Source organism: Anser cygnoides, chromosome 2 (genome assembly GCF_040182565.1).
Source record: "Anser cygnoides isolate HZ-2024a breed goose chromosome 2, Taihu_goose_T2T_genome, whole genome shotgun sequence".
In the NCBI taxonomy this organism is placed as follows: domain Eukaryota; kingdom Metazoa; phylum Chordata; class Aves; order Anseriformes; family Anatidae; genus Anser; species Anser cygnoides.
Window position 1 is genome coordinate 71,316,218 of NC_089874.1, and position 13,829 is coordinate 71,330,046.

General features: G+C 42.3%; 1 protein-coding gene across 11 annotated transcripts in view; it reads left to right on the top strand.

Moving 5' to 3' along the window:
* Positions 1–13,829, top strand: part of LOC106034898 (uncharacterized) — a 200,365-nt gene that overhangs the window by 40,129 nt on the left and 146,407 nt on the right. For 9 of the 11 annotated variants that reach the window (XR_010829424.1, XR_010829423.1, XM_066992453.1 and 6 more), the window contains exon 7: positions 3,724–3,893. The exons of 1 other annotated variant lie outside the window; for it this stretch is intronic. Coding sequence is in view for 8 of the 10 variants with exons in the window: in XM_066992453.1 (XP_066848554.1) it covers positions 3,724–3,893 (170 nt within the window). In the remaining 2 variants the exon portion in view is untranslated. Of the gene's footprint in view, positions 1–2,497; positions 2,565–3,723; positions 3,894–13,829 lie in introns of all 11 variants that reach the window. One more of the 11 variants, XM_048072090.2, reaches the window with a different exon arrangement.

Sequence of the window (13,829 nt, forward strand, 5' to 3'; positions counted from 1 at the left end):
AATTATTAGTAAGTCCCACATCGGTGCATGTTGACGTGGAGCTCCTCATTGCTGAGAAAGCGTACATAAATGCTGCAGGTTAATTGCTGCTTCATACAACAACATAGATTAAATAAAAAAAACCAACCAAACAAAAAAAAACAAAACACATGCTTGGCTGTGGTGAAGTCAGTGTTGATTCTATAAGAAAGATGGTCATGGTGCCTCTACCTGTAGTACTTATGTTGTCCCCCTCTACCAATATTTATAGCATTTCATGGTCTTCAATAGCTGTAATCTGTTTAAAATATCCCTGTGTGATTAAGGAAAACGTCCTAATGTAATTTATAGGCTGCCCCCAGGTAGGGACCGGTATTCTTTCCATTAGTGTTTTGACAGTTAGCTGCTGGGGCTGGGACTTCCCCTGAAGTCATGGGAAAGGCGGAGAGAAGGTCTTTCAGACAGTGGTTCAGCCCACCTCACACATGCACCTCTTAATTAAACAGACTAATTACACTGTAGAAGCAGTTCCTCTCTTTTTCGTTGGTCTTTAGAAGGGTCTTGGACAACTTACTTAGACTTGACCAAAACAATTTGAATGCATGTGGTGTGCTTTGATGATGGCGATCTCACTTTGAGGCTGCTGAGGGGGTGGGCATCATGCTCAGACTCATCCCTGGAGCCCTGACCTTGCTGCCAGCTCACTGATTTAATTCAAAGGCAAGCAAAACTACTGACAGGTGTGTCTTGTACTCCACAAGCACATAAGAGCTTTTGTGAATGCTATGAATGCGGGAACTCCAGCAGCCTGCTGCTGTCTTCTCTCTCAGCACTTTTATTTCTTAAAAGAACCATAACGGATATCAGAGGTAGTGCTGTGGATGATGGAATGCTCCACCGAATCCTGGCTGAATTTGTTTCTGAGGTTCTTTTTGGCTTTGGTGAATAAAACCCTGAAAAGAGCAGGATTTTCATGAGGAAAAAAGGCTTGTGCAGTCTCCACCTCTGTATGCATGTATGGGCTATATTATTTCTGCTTGTCTGTGGTTCTTCCTACAAATTTTTGAATCTGTTTTCCTCCCCACACCCCCTCCCCCAGCTCTTTTTTTTTTTTTTTCCCCCACAGAGCAATTCTCACAAGTCTGACTTCCCTACCAGTTTTTATGGAAGTGGGCAGCTGAGCAGAGCAGACAAGCATTATTAATGTCTCCACTGAGGGAAAAGCTAATATGGGAGCTTGACCCTTATTAGACATCAGAAAATCCATAGAAATCTAGGATTCATTTGGTTCCACTCTTACAGTTTTTTTTTTTTTTTAATTTGAGCACTGAACTGAAAAATCACAGTCATACAGTCCTAATTAATAGATGATCCCCAAAGGAAAAGAAAGAAAGTGGCTCTCAGAACTTATATCATTGCATACTTACAGCATTTTTCCACTGAGTAACCTGTTGGTCACTCCTGTGGTATGTATTAGATCATATTATAAGAAATCTAAAGGACAATATTGGTTGTCTGTTTTTTTTATAAGATTGTGGTCCGTGTATGTTTAAAATGATGCCAGGTGCCATATCATAGAAAACAGTTTTTATTATATTATGCTTTGGCAGCAAGAGAAAAATTAAAGTAAAATGTTTTGCAGGATTACAATTGTTTGGAGGCCTTTGGTGATGTTCTCTTTTAGCTACAGTTTATACAGTCTTCTAGAACCAAGTAGCCAAAATGCATTTTCCTTGTGGAGTTTATAGGTACTTTATACCTTCAAACCTTTGTTGAGGTATAATATGCTGTTGAACCTGTCCTTTAAATTTTCATCTCAGTATTCAAACCACTGCTATGATGGACAAGTGCAGGTGTAAATGGAGTTACAAGCAGCCAAGCTAATACTGGATACATTATTTTAATTTTTAATTTTTTTAACTGTGTTTAAATGACCGTATGTATTTTTTCACCAAATATTTTTCAAATCTAAACCATAATTTATGTTTGCATTTTTAGCAGTTACTTCCCTTGAAAAGGCTTTAGAAAATGTTATCTCTCTTCTTTTCTTCTTTTTCCACAAAACTCTTGCTAATGAGCCTGGTGTCTTCCAACCAAATCGAATTCACTTGATAGAATTTCTCACAAACATAACAAACACCAAAAGAAATAGTCAATTCTAACAAATCACTGTATGGTTGCATTTGCAGACTGAATGTTTTTATTCTTTTTATATATAAAGACTATCTACACCCAGAGGATCTGAGATAGGAATGTACTGTCCCTTCCATGATGTAAGCTTGCACTGCTCCTGTGAAAGCAGTAAGTCAAATGATTTATACCAGCTGAGCATATATCCCATTGTGTCAACACAGTATGGAAGGGAACAGGCAATGCTGCATCCTCTGCTGTTGGTAATGTTTTCTTTTCCAGCACTTCCTGGATTTTTTCTGTGCTAACCAAACCCTTAATGTTACAGTAAATTTAAATGTAAATATCTTTTTTTTTTTAATCTTTTTTTTTTTTTTTCTGTTAATAGTTGTAGGTCAAATCACTTTTCGTTAGGTTTGTAAGATGCTACATGAAGAGATTCTGTGTTCCGTAAGGTAATGGTTTCAGTTGTTTATATCTACTGTACACTTCCCCTAACATGATTTTGAATTTATATCCTGTTGTAATTAAATAAAAAACTACTTCCTGTGTGTTGGTGGCACTGAGGTGATTTAAGTACTCAGGAGGCTCAACAATTAAAGTCATTAAACAATGAGTACTGAACAAAACTAAAAATTTTAATGGCCTTAGTTTTATCTTTCCTTTTCTGGTCTTCATTAGAGAATGAGAGACTTCAAAGAGGCAGGAGAAAAAAATCTTTTAACTGTTTTCATGTCTTAGGATGGACAAAGAGGAGGGCAAATAACTAGATATGCCATTTCCTTGCAGAGAAAGCCAGAGAGAACTATAAAAACATGCACTTATGCACAGAAATATGAAGTCAGATGTGGACAGCCTGATATGTCATATCTCAGTGATCTTAATCTAGAGAAATGAGCAAAAATAATTGTCTTTAATATGCGTACTGTAGCAGATATCAATGAGAAGATATGTTTTTAAGTAGCATATTGAATTGGAGTAAAGAAAGGAAACAGTTTGTCTGTGAGGCTAGCTTTATGAATGGAGTTTATTTTTATGTATATACAGCACGTACCTTTTGGTTCTGCATACATCATGGCAGTGAAATCAATGGAATGATGTGGGTGAGAGCAGAACTGGACCCAATTAATTAGGTGGGAGTTGCACGCATGCACCTCAGGAAGGAATCTGATCCTCTTGGGTGAGTGGGAGGAAGACGAAATGCTCGGTATGGTTCCCTTAGGGAGGAACCTAAGCCTCCCTTACAATTGAAGTTATTCCTAATCTTCCCCAGCAGTGAAAGCCAAAGTCATTCCAAACCAAAATTCCTTTAAGATTTACTGGGAAGAGAAGTGACCGTAGAGATGCAGAGCACCCCTTTTCGAACCTGTTATGGAAAAAGCTGCACATGCTACCTTTGTTCCTGATGTCGCTCTTGAGGATAGTATTCCATATTCTTGGTAATGGTACTAGGAATCTGCCAGTGTTTTCATGGTCATTCATTTCTATTCATTTTACAGCATACACATCATTGTCTTTAAATTTTGGTGGGCCAAACATCGCAAATGAGGGGTACAAATCAATGAATGAAATCTCATTTGCTAAGTGAGAATCTGCCACTTTTGTTTCAAGCAGCCCCTGTCACCAGTGAAGATTTTTCAGATTCCGTGATGCCTGTCAGCTTCAGTAAGACACGTGACCTTCACAGGGAGCTTGAAGATGAAGTGATTCCTTCATATATCAAACAGTTTGAGAGAGATGTTCAGGATGACATAATTCTGCTTGGCAGCTTTTCACCGGAACAGGTCAGAGATAAGAACTATAAGACAATTTTATCACTGGCTTCATAACATGATGCTAGCTTGTTAACCTTGTACACCCTAATTCTATTTCCCTGCCTAGCGATACATATGCTGTGAAGGAAACAGGTAACCTATTTCATGGGTCAGCTTTATGTCTCTGGAACTTTGCTAAGCTAGCAGCAGAGCCTTTATCTTTGTCTCCATTTCAATATGAAAAAAAATAGATTGCATTCACTGCTCCTTTCCTAAATAGTGGGGTGTCTCTGACTGCTCCACAGTAAATATTGCAATTGAGTTTCAATCAAGAGTCTAAGCTTAGGATATCTCTCTCTGACAAATTTAACAGAAGCTTATTCATCTATCAACAAGGAAGTTCAGATTGGAACCCAGGAAGGATTTATGTAACAATATTTATTGTAGAGAAGCTAAAATTATTCTCAATTTATAAATCTGTTGTGTAAGGCTTCCTATGGTTTTCCTTCTGTCATTTCACAGTCTGAAGAGACAAAGTCAGGTTTAGGTTGACAAAGGTACAAATTTTCAGGGCTGAAATGATTCTTTGGGCACCTAACTACCATTTGTCCCTTTGAAAAATCTCATACCAAGACAAGGGGACAGGAAAAGAGATTAACGGATGAATCTATCATTTTTAATTAGCAACATGAGAACAGTGCACTGGCTCTGATGGGCTTAAAATAGGCTATCCAGTGACTGATGGTGATCTAAGCTTTCTTTTATTTTCAGAGGAAATTTCTTTGAATTTTTTCATTGTAGGACTAAGCCTCATCATTGCCTTGCTCATGTTGGTGGGGGACACAATTTCCTTCTTTGGTGCTTCTGTCTTAATCCTGGTGTGGCTGTATTTCCTTCCAGCTGACTTTTTCGTTGCTGTATGCATCATGCGTAAAAGGTGGTTTAGGGAATATTGTACAGAGAACACAAAATGGGAGGAAAAGGAAGGGAAAAGGGCTCAGTACCAAGAAAGTCACCCGCTCCTTGGCAATGATGGACAGGAAATCTGGGAATAGTTGAACTTGGGATACTGCTCCTTTCCAGAAGAGGTTATAGTGTGTTGAGAGTCTGTACTTCAACTAAGTTTGGGTTATTTTGTTGTCTGCAAAGGCTCAAGTCTCTGTGACACCTGAAGGAACACAACAGGTTTGTCAGTTCTGTGTTCAGACGCCTTCTGAACAGAGTCATTGGGAAGCTGTTAGAATCATAGAATCATAGAATATCCTGAGTTGGAAGGGACCCTTAAGGATCATCAAGTCCAACTCTTGATACCGCACAGGTCTACCCAAAAGTTCAGACCATGTGACTAAGTGCACAGTCCAATCTCTTCTTAAATTCAGACAGGCTCGGTGCAGTGACCACTTCCCTGGGGAGCCTGTTCCAGTGTGCAACCACCCTCTCTGTGAAGAACCCCCTCCTGATGTCGAGCCTAAATTTCCCCTGCCTCAGCTTAACCCCGTTCCCGCGGGTCCTGTCACTGGTGTTAATGGAGAAAAGGTCTCCTGCCTCTCGACACCCCCTTACAAGGAAGTTGTAGACTGTGATGAGGTCTCCCCTCAGCCTCCTCTTCTCCAGGCTGAACAGGCCCAGTGACCTCAGCCGTTCCTCGTACGTCTTCCCCTCCAGGCCTTTCACCATCTTCGTAGCCCTCCTCTGTACACTCTCCAACAGTTTCATGTCCTTTTTATACTGTGGTGCCCAGAACTGCACACAGTACTCGAGGTGAGGCCGCACCAGCGCAGAGTAGAGCGGGACAATCACCTCCCTTGACCTACTAGCGATGCCGTGCTTGATGCATCCCAGGACACGGTTGGCCCTCCTGGCCGCCAGGGCACACTGCTGGCTCATATTCATCTTGCTGTCTACCACGACCCCCAGATCCCTCTCTTCTAGGCTGCTCTCTAGCGTCTCATCGCCCAGTCTGTACGTGCAGCCAGGGTTTCCCCGTCCCAGGTGCAGGACCCGGCACTTGCTCTTATTGAACTTCATGCGGTTGGTGATCGCCCAGCTCTCCAACCTATCCAGATCCCTCTGCAAGGCCTTTCCACCCTCATTCGAGTCCACAACTCCTCCAAGTTTGGTGTCATCAGCAAACTTGCTCAAAATACCTTCTATTCCTACATCCAGATCGTTTATAAAAATATTGAAAAGTACCGGCCCTAAAATGGAGCCTTGAGGGACCCCACTGGTGACCGCCCGCCAGCCTGACGCAGCCCCATTTACCATAACCCTTTGGGCCCTGCCCATTAGCCAATTGCTCACCCATCGTATGATGTTTTTATTTAGCTGTATGGTGGACATTTTGTCCAGTAGGATCCTATGGGAAACCGTGTCAAAAGCCTTGCTGAAGTCCAAAAAAATCACATCAGCTGGTTTCCCTTGGTCCATCATACGGGTGATCTTATCATAAAAGGAAATCAGGTTAGTTAGGCAGGACCTGCCCTTCACAAACCCATGCTGGCTGGGACCAATGACTGCTTTGTCCCCCAGGTGAGCCTCAATAAGTTCGAGAACCATCTTCTCCATGATTTTACCAGGCACTGATGTGAGACTGACAGGCCTGTAATTGCTAGGGTCTTCTTTCTGACCCTTCTTGTAAATCGGCACAACATTTGCCAGCTTCCAGTCTACCGGGACCTCTCCAAATTCCCAGGATCGTTGAAAAATAATTGAGAGAGGTTCCGCGATGACGTCTGCCAGCTCTTTCAGCACCCGGGGATGAATCCCATCCGGACCCATGGACTTGTAGGGATCCAGGTGGAGTAGCAAATCCCACACACGTTCAGGGTCGGTTGGGAGTTTGTCATCCCCACCGTCCCAGCCCTCTAGCTCAGGGCACCCTGGGTCCCGAAGCCCATCATCGGCATTGAAGACAGAGGCGAAGAAGGCGTTAAGCGTCTCTGCTTTGCCTATGTCATTGTCTGTGAGGAGACCTTCCCTATCAAGGAGCGGCCCTATGTATTCTTTAGTTCTCCTTTTTCCATTCACATATCTGAAAAAGCCCTTTTTATTTTCTCTCACAGACACAGCCAGCTTCAACTCTAGGTGTGCTTTGGCCACACGAATTTTCTGCCTACAAACACGAACGGCATCCCTGTATTCTTTCCATGACACCTGGCCCTCCTTCCAGTAGCGAAACACTCTCTGTTTCCGCCTAATCTCCATTAGAATGTTCCTGGTCAGCCACGCCGGCCTCCTGCCCCGCCTGCCTGACTTGCGATATTTAGGAATTGCTTGATCTTGTGCTTCTAGGAGGCATCGCTTAAAGAATGTCCAGCACTGGTGGACATCGAGGCCTTTAAGAGCAGTTTCCCAGGGGACCTTGCTGACTAGTTCCCTGAGCAGCCTGAAGTCCGCTTTCCCCATATCTAGGGATGAGGTTTTGGTGGCACTTTTCTTTCTGTCACCGTAAATTTTGAACTCAACCACTTCATGGTCGCTTTGACCAAGGCGGCCACCAATCACCACATCTCCCACCAGACCCTCTCTGTTTTCTAGCAACAGGTCTAGGAGGGCACCTTTCCTAGTTGGCTCCGTTAGCACCTGCACCAAGAAGTTATCATCTAGGTGCTTCATGAACCTCCTGGACTTGCTCGTGTCAGCCGTGTGGCACTCCCAGTTAACGTCTGGCAAGTTGAAGTCCCCCATAAGGACAAGGGGAGTTAATCTCGAGGCCTCTCTTAGTTCTGTAAAGAATAATTTATCGGCGCTATCGTCCTGGCCAGGCGGTCTGTAATAGACTCCCACAACGACATCCCCTTTATTCGTTCGTCCCTTGATCCTTACCCAGAGGCTCTCAACTTTGCCATCTCCGACCTGAAGTTCCACACAGTCCAGCCCCTGCTTCACATACATCGCCACCCCACCACCTCGCCTACCCTGCCTGTCCCTCCTGAAGAGCCTGTAACCATCTATCGCAACACCCCAGTCACAGGACTCATCCCACCAGGTTTCGCTTATGCCGATGATATCGTAGTTGCGGGACTGGGCCAGGACTTCTAGCTCATCCATTTTATTCCTCATACTGCGTGCGTTCGTGTAGAAGCACTTCAGGTGCGTCTCCTTACACTCAGCACCTTGTGGATCTGCCCGAAGGACCTCACTGGCACCCAGCCCCTCTGATTCTAGCGTACCTTCCCTTAGGTCTTCACCGGCGTGCCTGGTTTTAGCCCCTTCCCCCTTCGACTCTAGTTTAAAGCCCTATCTATCAGCCCTGCCAACTCCTGACCAAAGATCCTTACCCCTCTCCGAGAGAGGCACATCCCATCCGGTGCCGTCAGGCCCTGTGTAGCATAGACCTTCCCGTGATCAAAGAACCCAAAGTTCTGCCGGTCACACCAGTCTCGAAGCCACGAGTTTATGTGAACAGCACGCCTTTCAGCTTCGATCCCCCCTATCGGAAGGACAGAGGCAAACACAACCTGCGCCCCTGATCCTCTAAGTAGTCGCCCCAAATCCCTAAAGTCTCTTTTGATCGCCTTCGGACTTCTCGTTGCTACTTCATCGCTACCAGCCTGAAAGACCAGTAGCGGGTAGTAGTCAGTGGGCCGTACCAGGCGCTGGACTTTCTTGGCAAGGTCTCTCACCCGAGCCCCAGGGAGGCAACAGACTTCTCTGCGGGTTGGGTCCGGTCGGCATATCGGTCCCTCTGTCCCTTTCAGAAGGGAGCCCCCCATAACAATAGCCCTTCTTTCTTTTTTGAAGGATGATGTGGCAATGCGGTGTGTAGGTCGCCTTGTCTTAGGCGCCCCCTCCAGCTGGGACGGGTTTTTATCTACTTTATCATTCGGATTGTCTTGTTCTAGTCCTTCATATCGATTATTTAAGGGTAGATGAGAAGGTGAGGTGGGCAGAGAGAGGGCTCGCCTACCACCCCGAATAGGCACCTGCCTCCATTCCCCCCCTTGATCTAGGTCTCCTCCCGCTGCCGGGCAGGAGGAGGGAACCTCCGTCTTCTGCATAACAGGAGACGCCTGTGCTGTGGCAGGCTCATGAGCCTGCCTCAGAGAGGGTAGAGTGCACCTCCACCAGTCAATTTCCATCTCCGATTCCCTGATGCTTCTGAGCCTGTTCACCTCCTCCCGGAGCACCGCTACCTGGCTACCTTAGGCTCACTTAGACCTACTTATTGTATTTCTATGTTATTTTCTTCCAAAGGAAAGTAAGTCTTTATTTAACATGATTGAGCTGGTCTATCATCAGCTTGCAGATAGGGACTCAGTGCTTTATACTACACAGAAAAAGTCTTGAATGCCTGTGTTTCCTGTCCCTTCCTGCCATGCATCTCTGACTTCAGCTGTCCAAGTCCTATACTGATGTGGTATCAGGTGCTACATCCACATCACGCAATGCTGAGTGTAACAGGAGGATCACTATAAAATCTATACTGGTTTCTAAATCAGCATTGTATACATCCATCCTTACCTTGGAAGCACATAGAAATGGGTCTTTCAGCTTCTATCAACAGAAAGCAGAAGGTGACATTGGAAACTGGGGTTGCAAACATACACCCCTTATGTCCTCCTAGTATTCCAATAGATCTAACAAAAATGTGAGCACACTCTGCTCTTCTTTAATAGACCTTCTGTCTGTCTGCTTTAATCTGTGAATATACACCTGTAGCACTGCAGTACTGAGGCTCTTATGCAGCAGTTGTGCATTCAGAGTGCTGTCTTATTCTTCAGAATCTGCCACTGCCATCTTTGGGATGCTTCCGACTTTTGTTGCTTGAATGCATGTTTATTGGTTTGAAAAATCTTTAATTTTCTGCATAGTATTTACTTTGTATTGAGAAAAAATCCTTCCCTTCCTTCTACAGGTTTAGTGAGTAACAGATATACTTTAGCCAGCATAATTTATTATTAGTTAATTTAATCTGCCATAATGACATGAAGTGAGCCTGAAACAAGCTTCTATCAATTTTGCTGTTAGAGGTAACATAATATTTTCAAATGTCTACCAAACTGAGTAATTAACCCTCAGGCTGAGTGAAGGAGTCTAATAGACATCTCTCTCACATTGCTTTGCTTTGACAAAATGAAAACAAAACGTGGGAGCCCAAGGGTTAAAAATAGAAAGCGAGAGTTTATGATGCATGAGAAAAGTTTTATACCTGAGGTTCAGAAACACACTTGAGCTGTTGCTGCTTCTTTTTAGGCTGCCAAAAATTTCCTCCAGTGAGGCATCTGATTTGCAATAGGGCTTTGCTGGCATTGTTGGCACAGACAACATCCATGTATTAACTTTCTATCCCATAGTTCATTGCTTTTCTTCTTTGCTTTGTAGCTTCATGGTAAATGGGTGGCTTTTGTTTAAACATCAACTCAGTGCATGACATCACCATGATTAAAAGTTTTTGAAACAGCTGCAATTTCAGTAGTTAAAAAAAAAAAAAAGTTTATGCAAGATTTTACCTCTGGAACTTTAAGCTACAGCTTTATTTCATGTTCTGTTTTGTAAATGTAGAAGCTAATAGTTGAGGTTGGCAAGAAAAAGCATAAGAGGAGATCTGATAGGTTGTTGTAAAGAAAGTATTAGGCAGATATCAACATGCTGTTAACCAGCACATTGAAGAATATTAAATTCTGAATACAGTACTATTTCCTGCGGCCTGCCATGTAGCCTTACAGATTTCGGAAGCCCCAATGACATTTGCTTTTAATAAAGAAAAATAAACTGTATTGAGAGAAAATCATAAATTTGGCCGTGTTACAGTAAAAACTGTGCAGGTACAACCAAAGGAGGCTATGCAGAATGCCACTGAAAACATTCTTTAATGAGATAATCCAGGGATGCATGCTTATGGGAAGGACTTGATTTTACAGAGAAAAGAAATGTGCAGAGGAGAGGCCTGACATAATCCTGGCTTAATGTGTTTGATTAAAGGCAAGATTCTTTCAAAACATGAGAGACTGCTGAGGATGAAGCAAACACTGGTGATTGGGGTGAGTTTGTACTTGATGGGCTTTTGGCAACACAATCTTGCCAATCCTTGATTCAAATGACATGGAAAAGTACCAGATCTAAGATTTCCAGCTGTTTCTGAACTGAGACAATAAAAGCAACTACTCAAGCTTATGAGGGTTCTCAGAAGAAGTTAATAGTGAGGCAATGATAAAGATCAATACTGCCCCAGAAGTCAATAATATCTTTTCTGCTTGACCATCCACTTCCTGCGGCTTGGCCAGTGTTCTTGACTACATATAATTTGTTATCAACTTCTGTCTTTCTCTAAAGGACTCAGCAGCTGCATTTAGCCCCCTGAGCTGGGCATAACACCTTGCAAGACTTGGTCGTTATGACCGTATAGTCAGTTTTGATACAAGACCTCAATGTAAATTAATCAAGAGCCTTTGAAAGTAAAGTGCAAGTTTTGCTCTTAAGTACTGTCAATTGAATTATAGTAGTAAGAAATGAGTTATTTGTTGCAGGTGGGTAGTAATAAAATGTTGTCTTTTTTCAAGAGTTTTACATTTTGATTAAACTAATGTTAATGCCTCTGTGCATTAGACCTAGTATTCTTACAGGATCAATATAATCGTTCCTCTGACTCTTTGCCATGTCACAGAGAGATCAGTTTATATGATGGTAGAGTAATCAGTTTTCCTTTGGTTAATAGTGGATAACGTGGGTAAAATTTGGTACTGTGTTAGGCAATAATGAATTTTCCCCCTAACCAGGATTTAATCAGTGGGATCAGACCTCGGTCATATAAAATACAAATGTGCATTTGCTTGCATGTTCTACCCTATTGGAAAACACTGTTATTTACATATAGATGGTACCTGAAGACCTCCTTTCAGCAAAGCTGTAGCTTACTAAGCATTGTACCATCCTGTGTGATCATTCCATGTGAATATGATAATTGCGTGAATAAGTACAATGCAGAATCAGAAGGTAACTTTTGCTCAGATGAAACCTGGCTACTCCTGTTTGACATTTACCAAGATTTTACGTCTGTGATGTTCAAATGAGTCATTTTTGTTTTGTTTTGTTTTGTTTTACTGAGAATTGCAGGTCAAGAATACAAAAGCTTACAGTTTCTCTTACACCCTGCCTTAAAGGTGGGTTACTTTGTTTTCATAAAGCTAGCTATACACTACCCTAATTACTTGAGTGTCAAAGCATCTCCATGGTGTGTTAAAATAATGATTTCTATTCCATTTATGTGAAATAGTAGGAATTTATGGATATCTCCATTTTACTGAGGAAGAGCAAGGATACAGACAGACAAAAATCTACTACACCCATCAGAAGTGCTTAACACCTTATTCTGGAATGTGTTATTAGGACAAGCTCGTCAAATTCATCATAGTCCTGCTAAGTAGACTACTCGAGAACTGCAGAAAAATCACTTCACTGAAATCTAAGCTCGAGGGGAAAAACACAAGGCAAACTTCTCAAAGCCTGGGACATTGGGCTTCTGGCCTTTGGACTTCTGATGTCATAGAATCATAGAATATCCAAGGTCAAAGGCACCATTGGAAGGCACCATCGAGTCCAACTCCTGGGTCTCCGAAGGACACCCCGCCACCCCCCCCCCCAAATAAAAAAAATAGTTTAAAAAAATCAGATCATGTGTCTGAGAGCGTTGCTTCTTGAAGTCTGGCTGGCTCAGTGCCATGACCATTTCCCTGCAGTCCTGCCTTGTCAGAGTCCATGCTCCTCAGCTGTTGGTCGGCACACATCAGGCAGACTCAAAACCAGACCAGTATGTGTAGCTATGGGGCTTCTCCACTCGTGCAACATGACATTTCCAAATATCTTTATTCTATCAGGCTTGCTCCTGATTCCTCAGCAGGAAGCTTGGGAACCCTCCAGACTTTTAAGGCTCCTTTCCATTGTTTCTGGACTCTCAGATTTACAGGCCTCTTTTGGAGGCAGAGGAGATGGAAAGGGAAGCACAGAAATGAATGTCAACATAAACAGAACTGTGGAAAAGATGTTTTACGTGTTTGTAAAGGATCTGTCATTGTGCTGTCAGGAAACCCATTACACTGATATAGCTGATCTTTTTAATTGCAATTCTCTTTTGATTGCTTTGTTCAGGAGTTATGTGGATTTTAACTAAAGTAAATATTTAGATGGCAGTAATGAAAATCGTGAAAATTTTTCTTTTATTTTTCACTGAAAAGGAGTTCACTTATGTTTTACTGTGTTCTTTCATTCTTTAAGATCAGAAGGGCAATTAAACAACTAAAGCAATTCTTGATATTCTATTGAGCTGGAACAATGAATCGTACAGCTACTGTAAATGATACTGCATTTGCTGCTGCTTAAGATAATCTGACTGGTCAGCTCTCTGGCTCATTATCCTAATACAAACTCAAGTAAGGAAGTCTATTTCTATGGTTCAATAAATAGAGGCAATTGGAAAGATTCTTCAAAGAGAATCAGTGATTGCCAAGCCTTGTTGAAGTTTAAGTGCCTTCATCAAATACTGACCACCTGTTAAAAGAAGCAAATCTCATATGAACATTGTAAAGGAAAGAAAGAACACTACTGACATGTAGAGGCATGAATACAGTAAAAACAAATTTTTAGTTGCTTATATATTCTCCATTTTTTTTTCCAGGGAGGCTTTATTTGTATTTTTAATACATGTGGAGAAAAATGTAGCCCCAGTTGTAGCTAAGTATACTGTTGACTACCTTTTATGACAGCAGACTCTTTAGGAGTGTTAATAGAGTACACAGGTTTTACTGAGTTACAAATAAATTAATTTCTCTAAATATTGTGCCTTTTTTCTTCTGTCATCTTACAGTAGAACTGAATTTGTTGAGAGGAATCTGTGCTGGATGGTACTTTTGAGCTTTGTTTTATGGAATAGAATAATTCAGGTGTAAAAAGACCTCTGGAGGCTTTCTAGACCAACCTCCTGCACAGAACAGGGCTAACACTGAGGTATGTCAGGCTTTTCATGTGTAA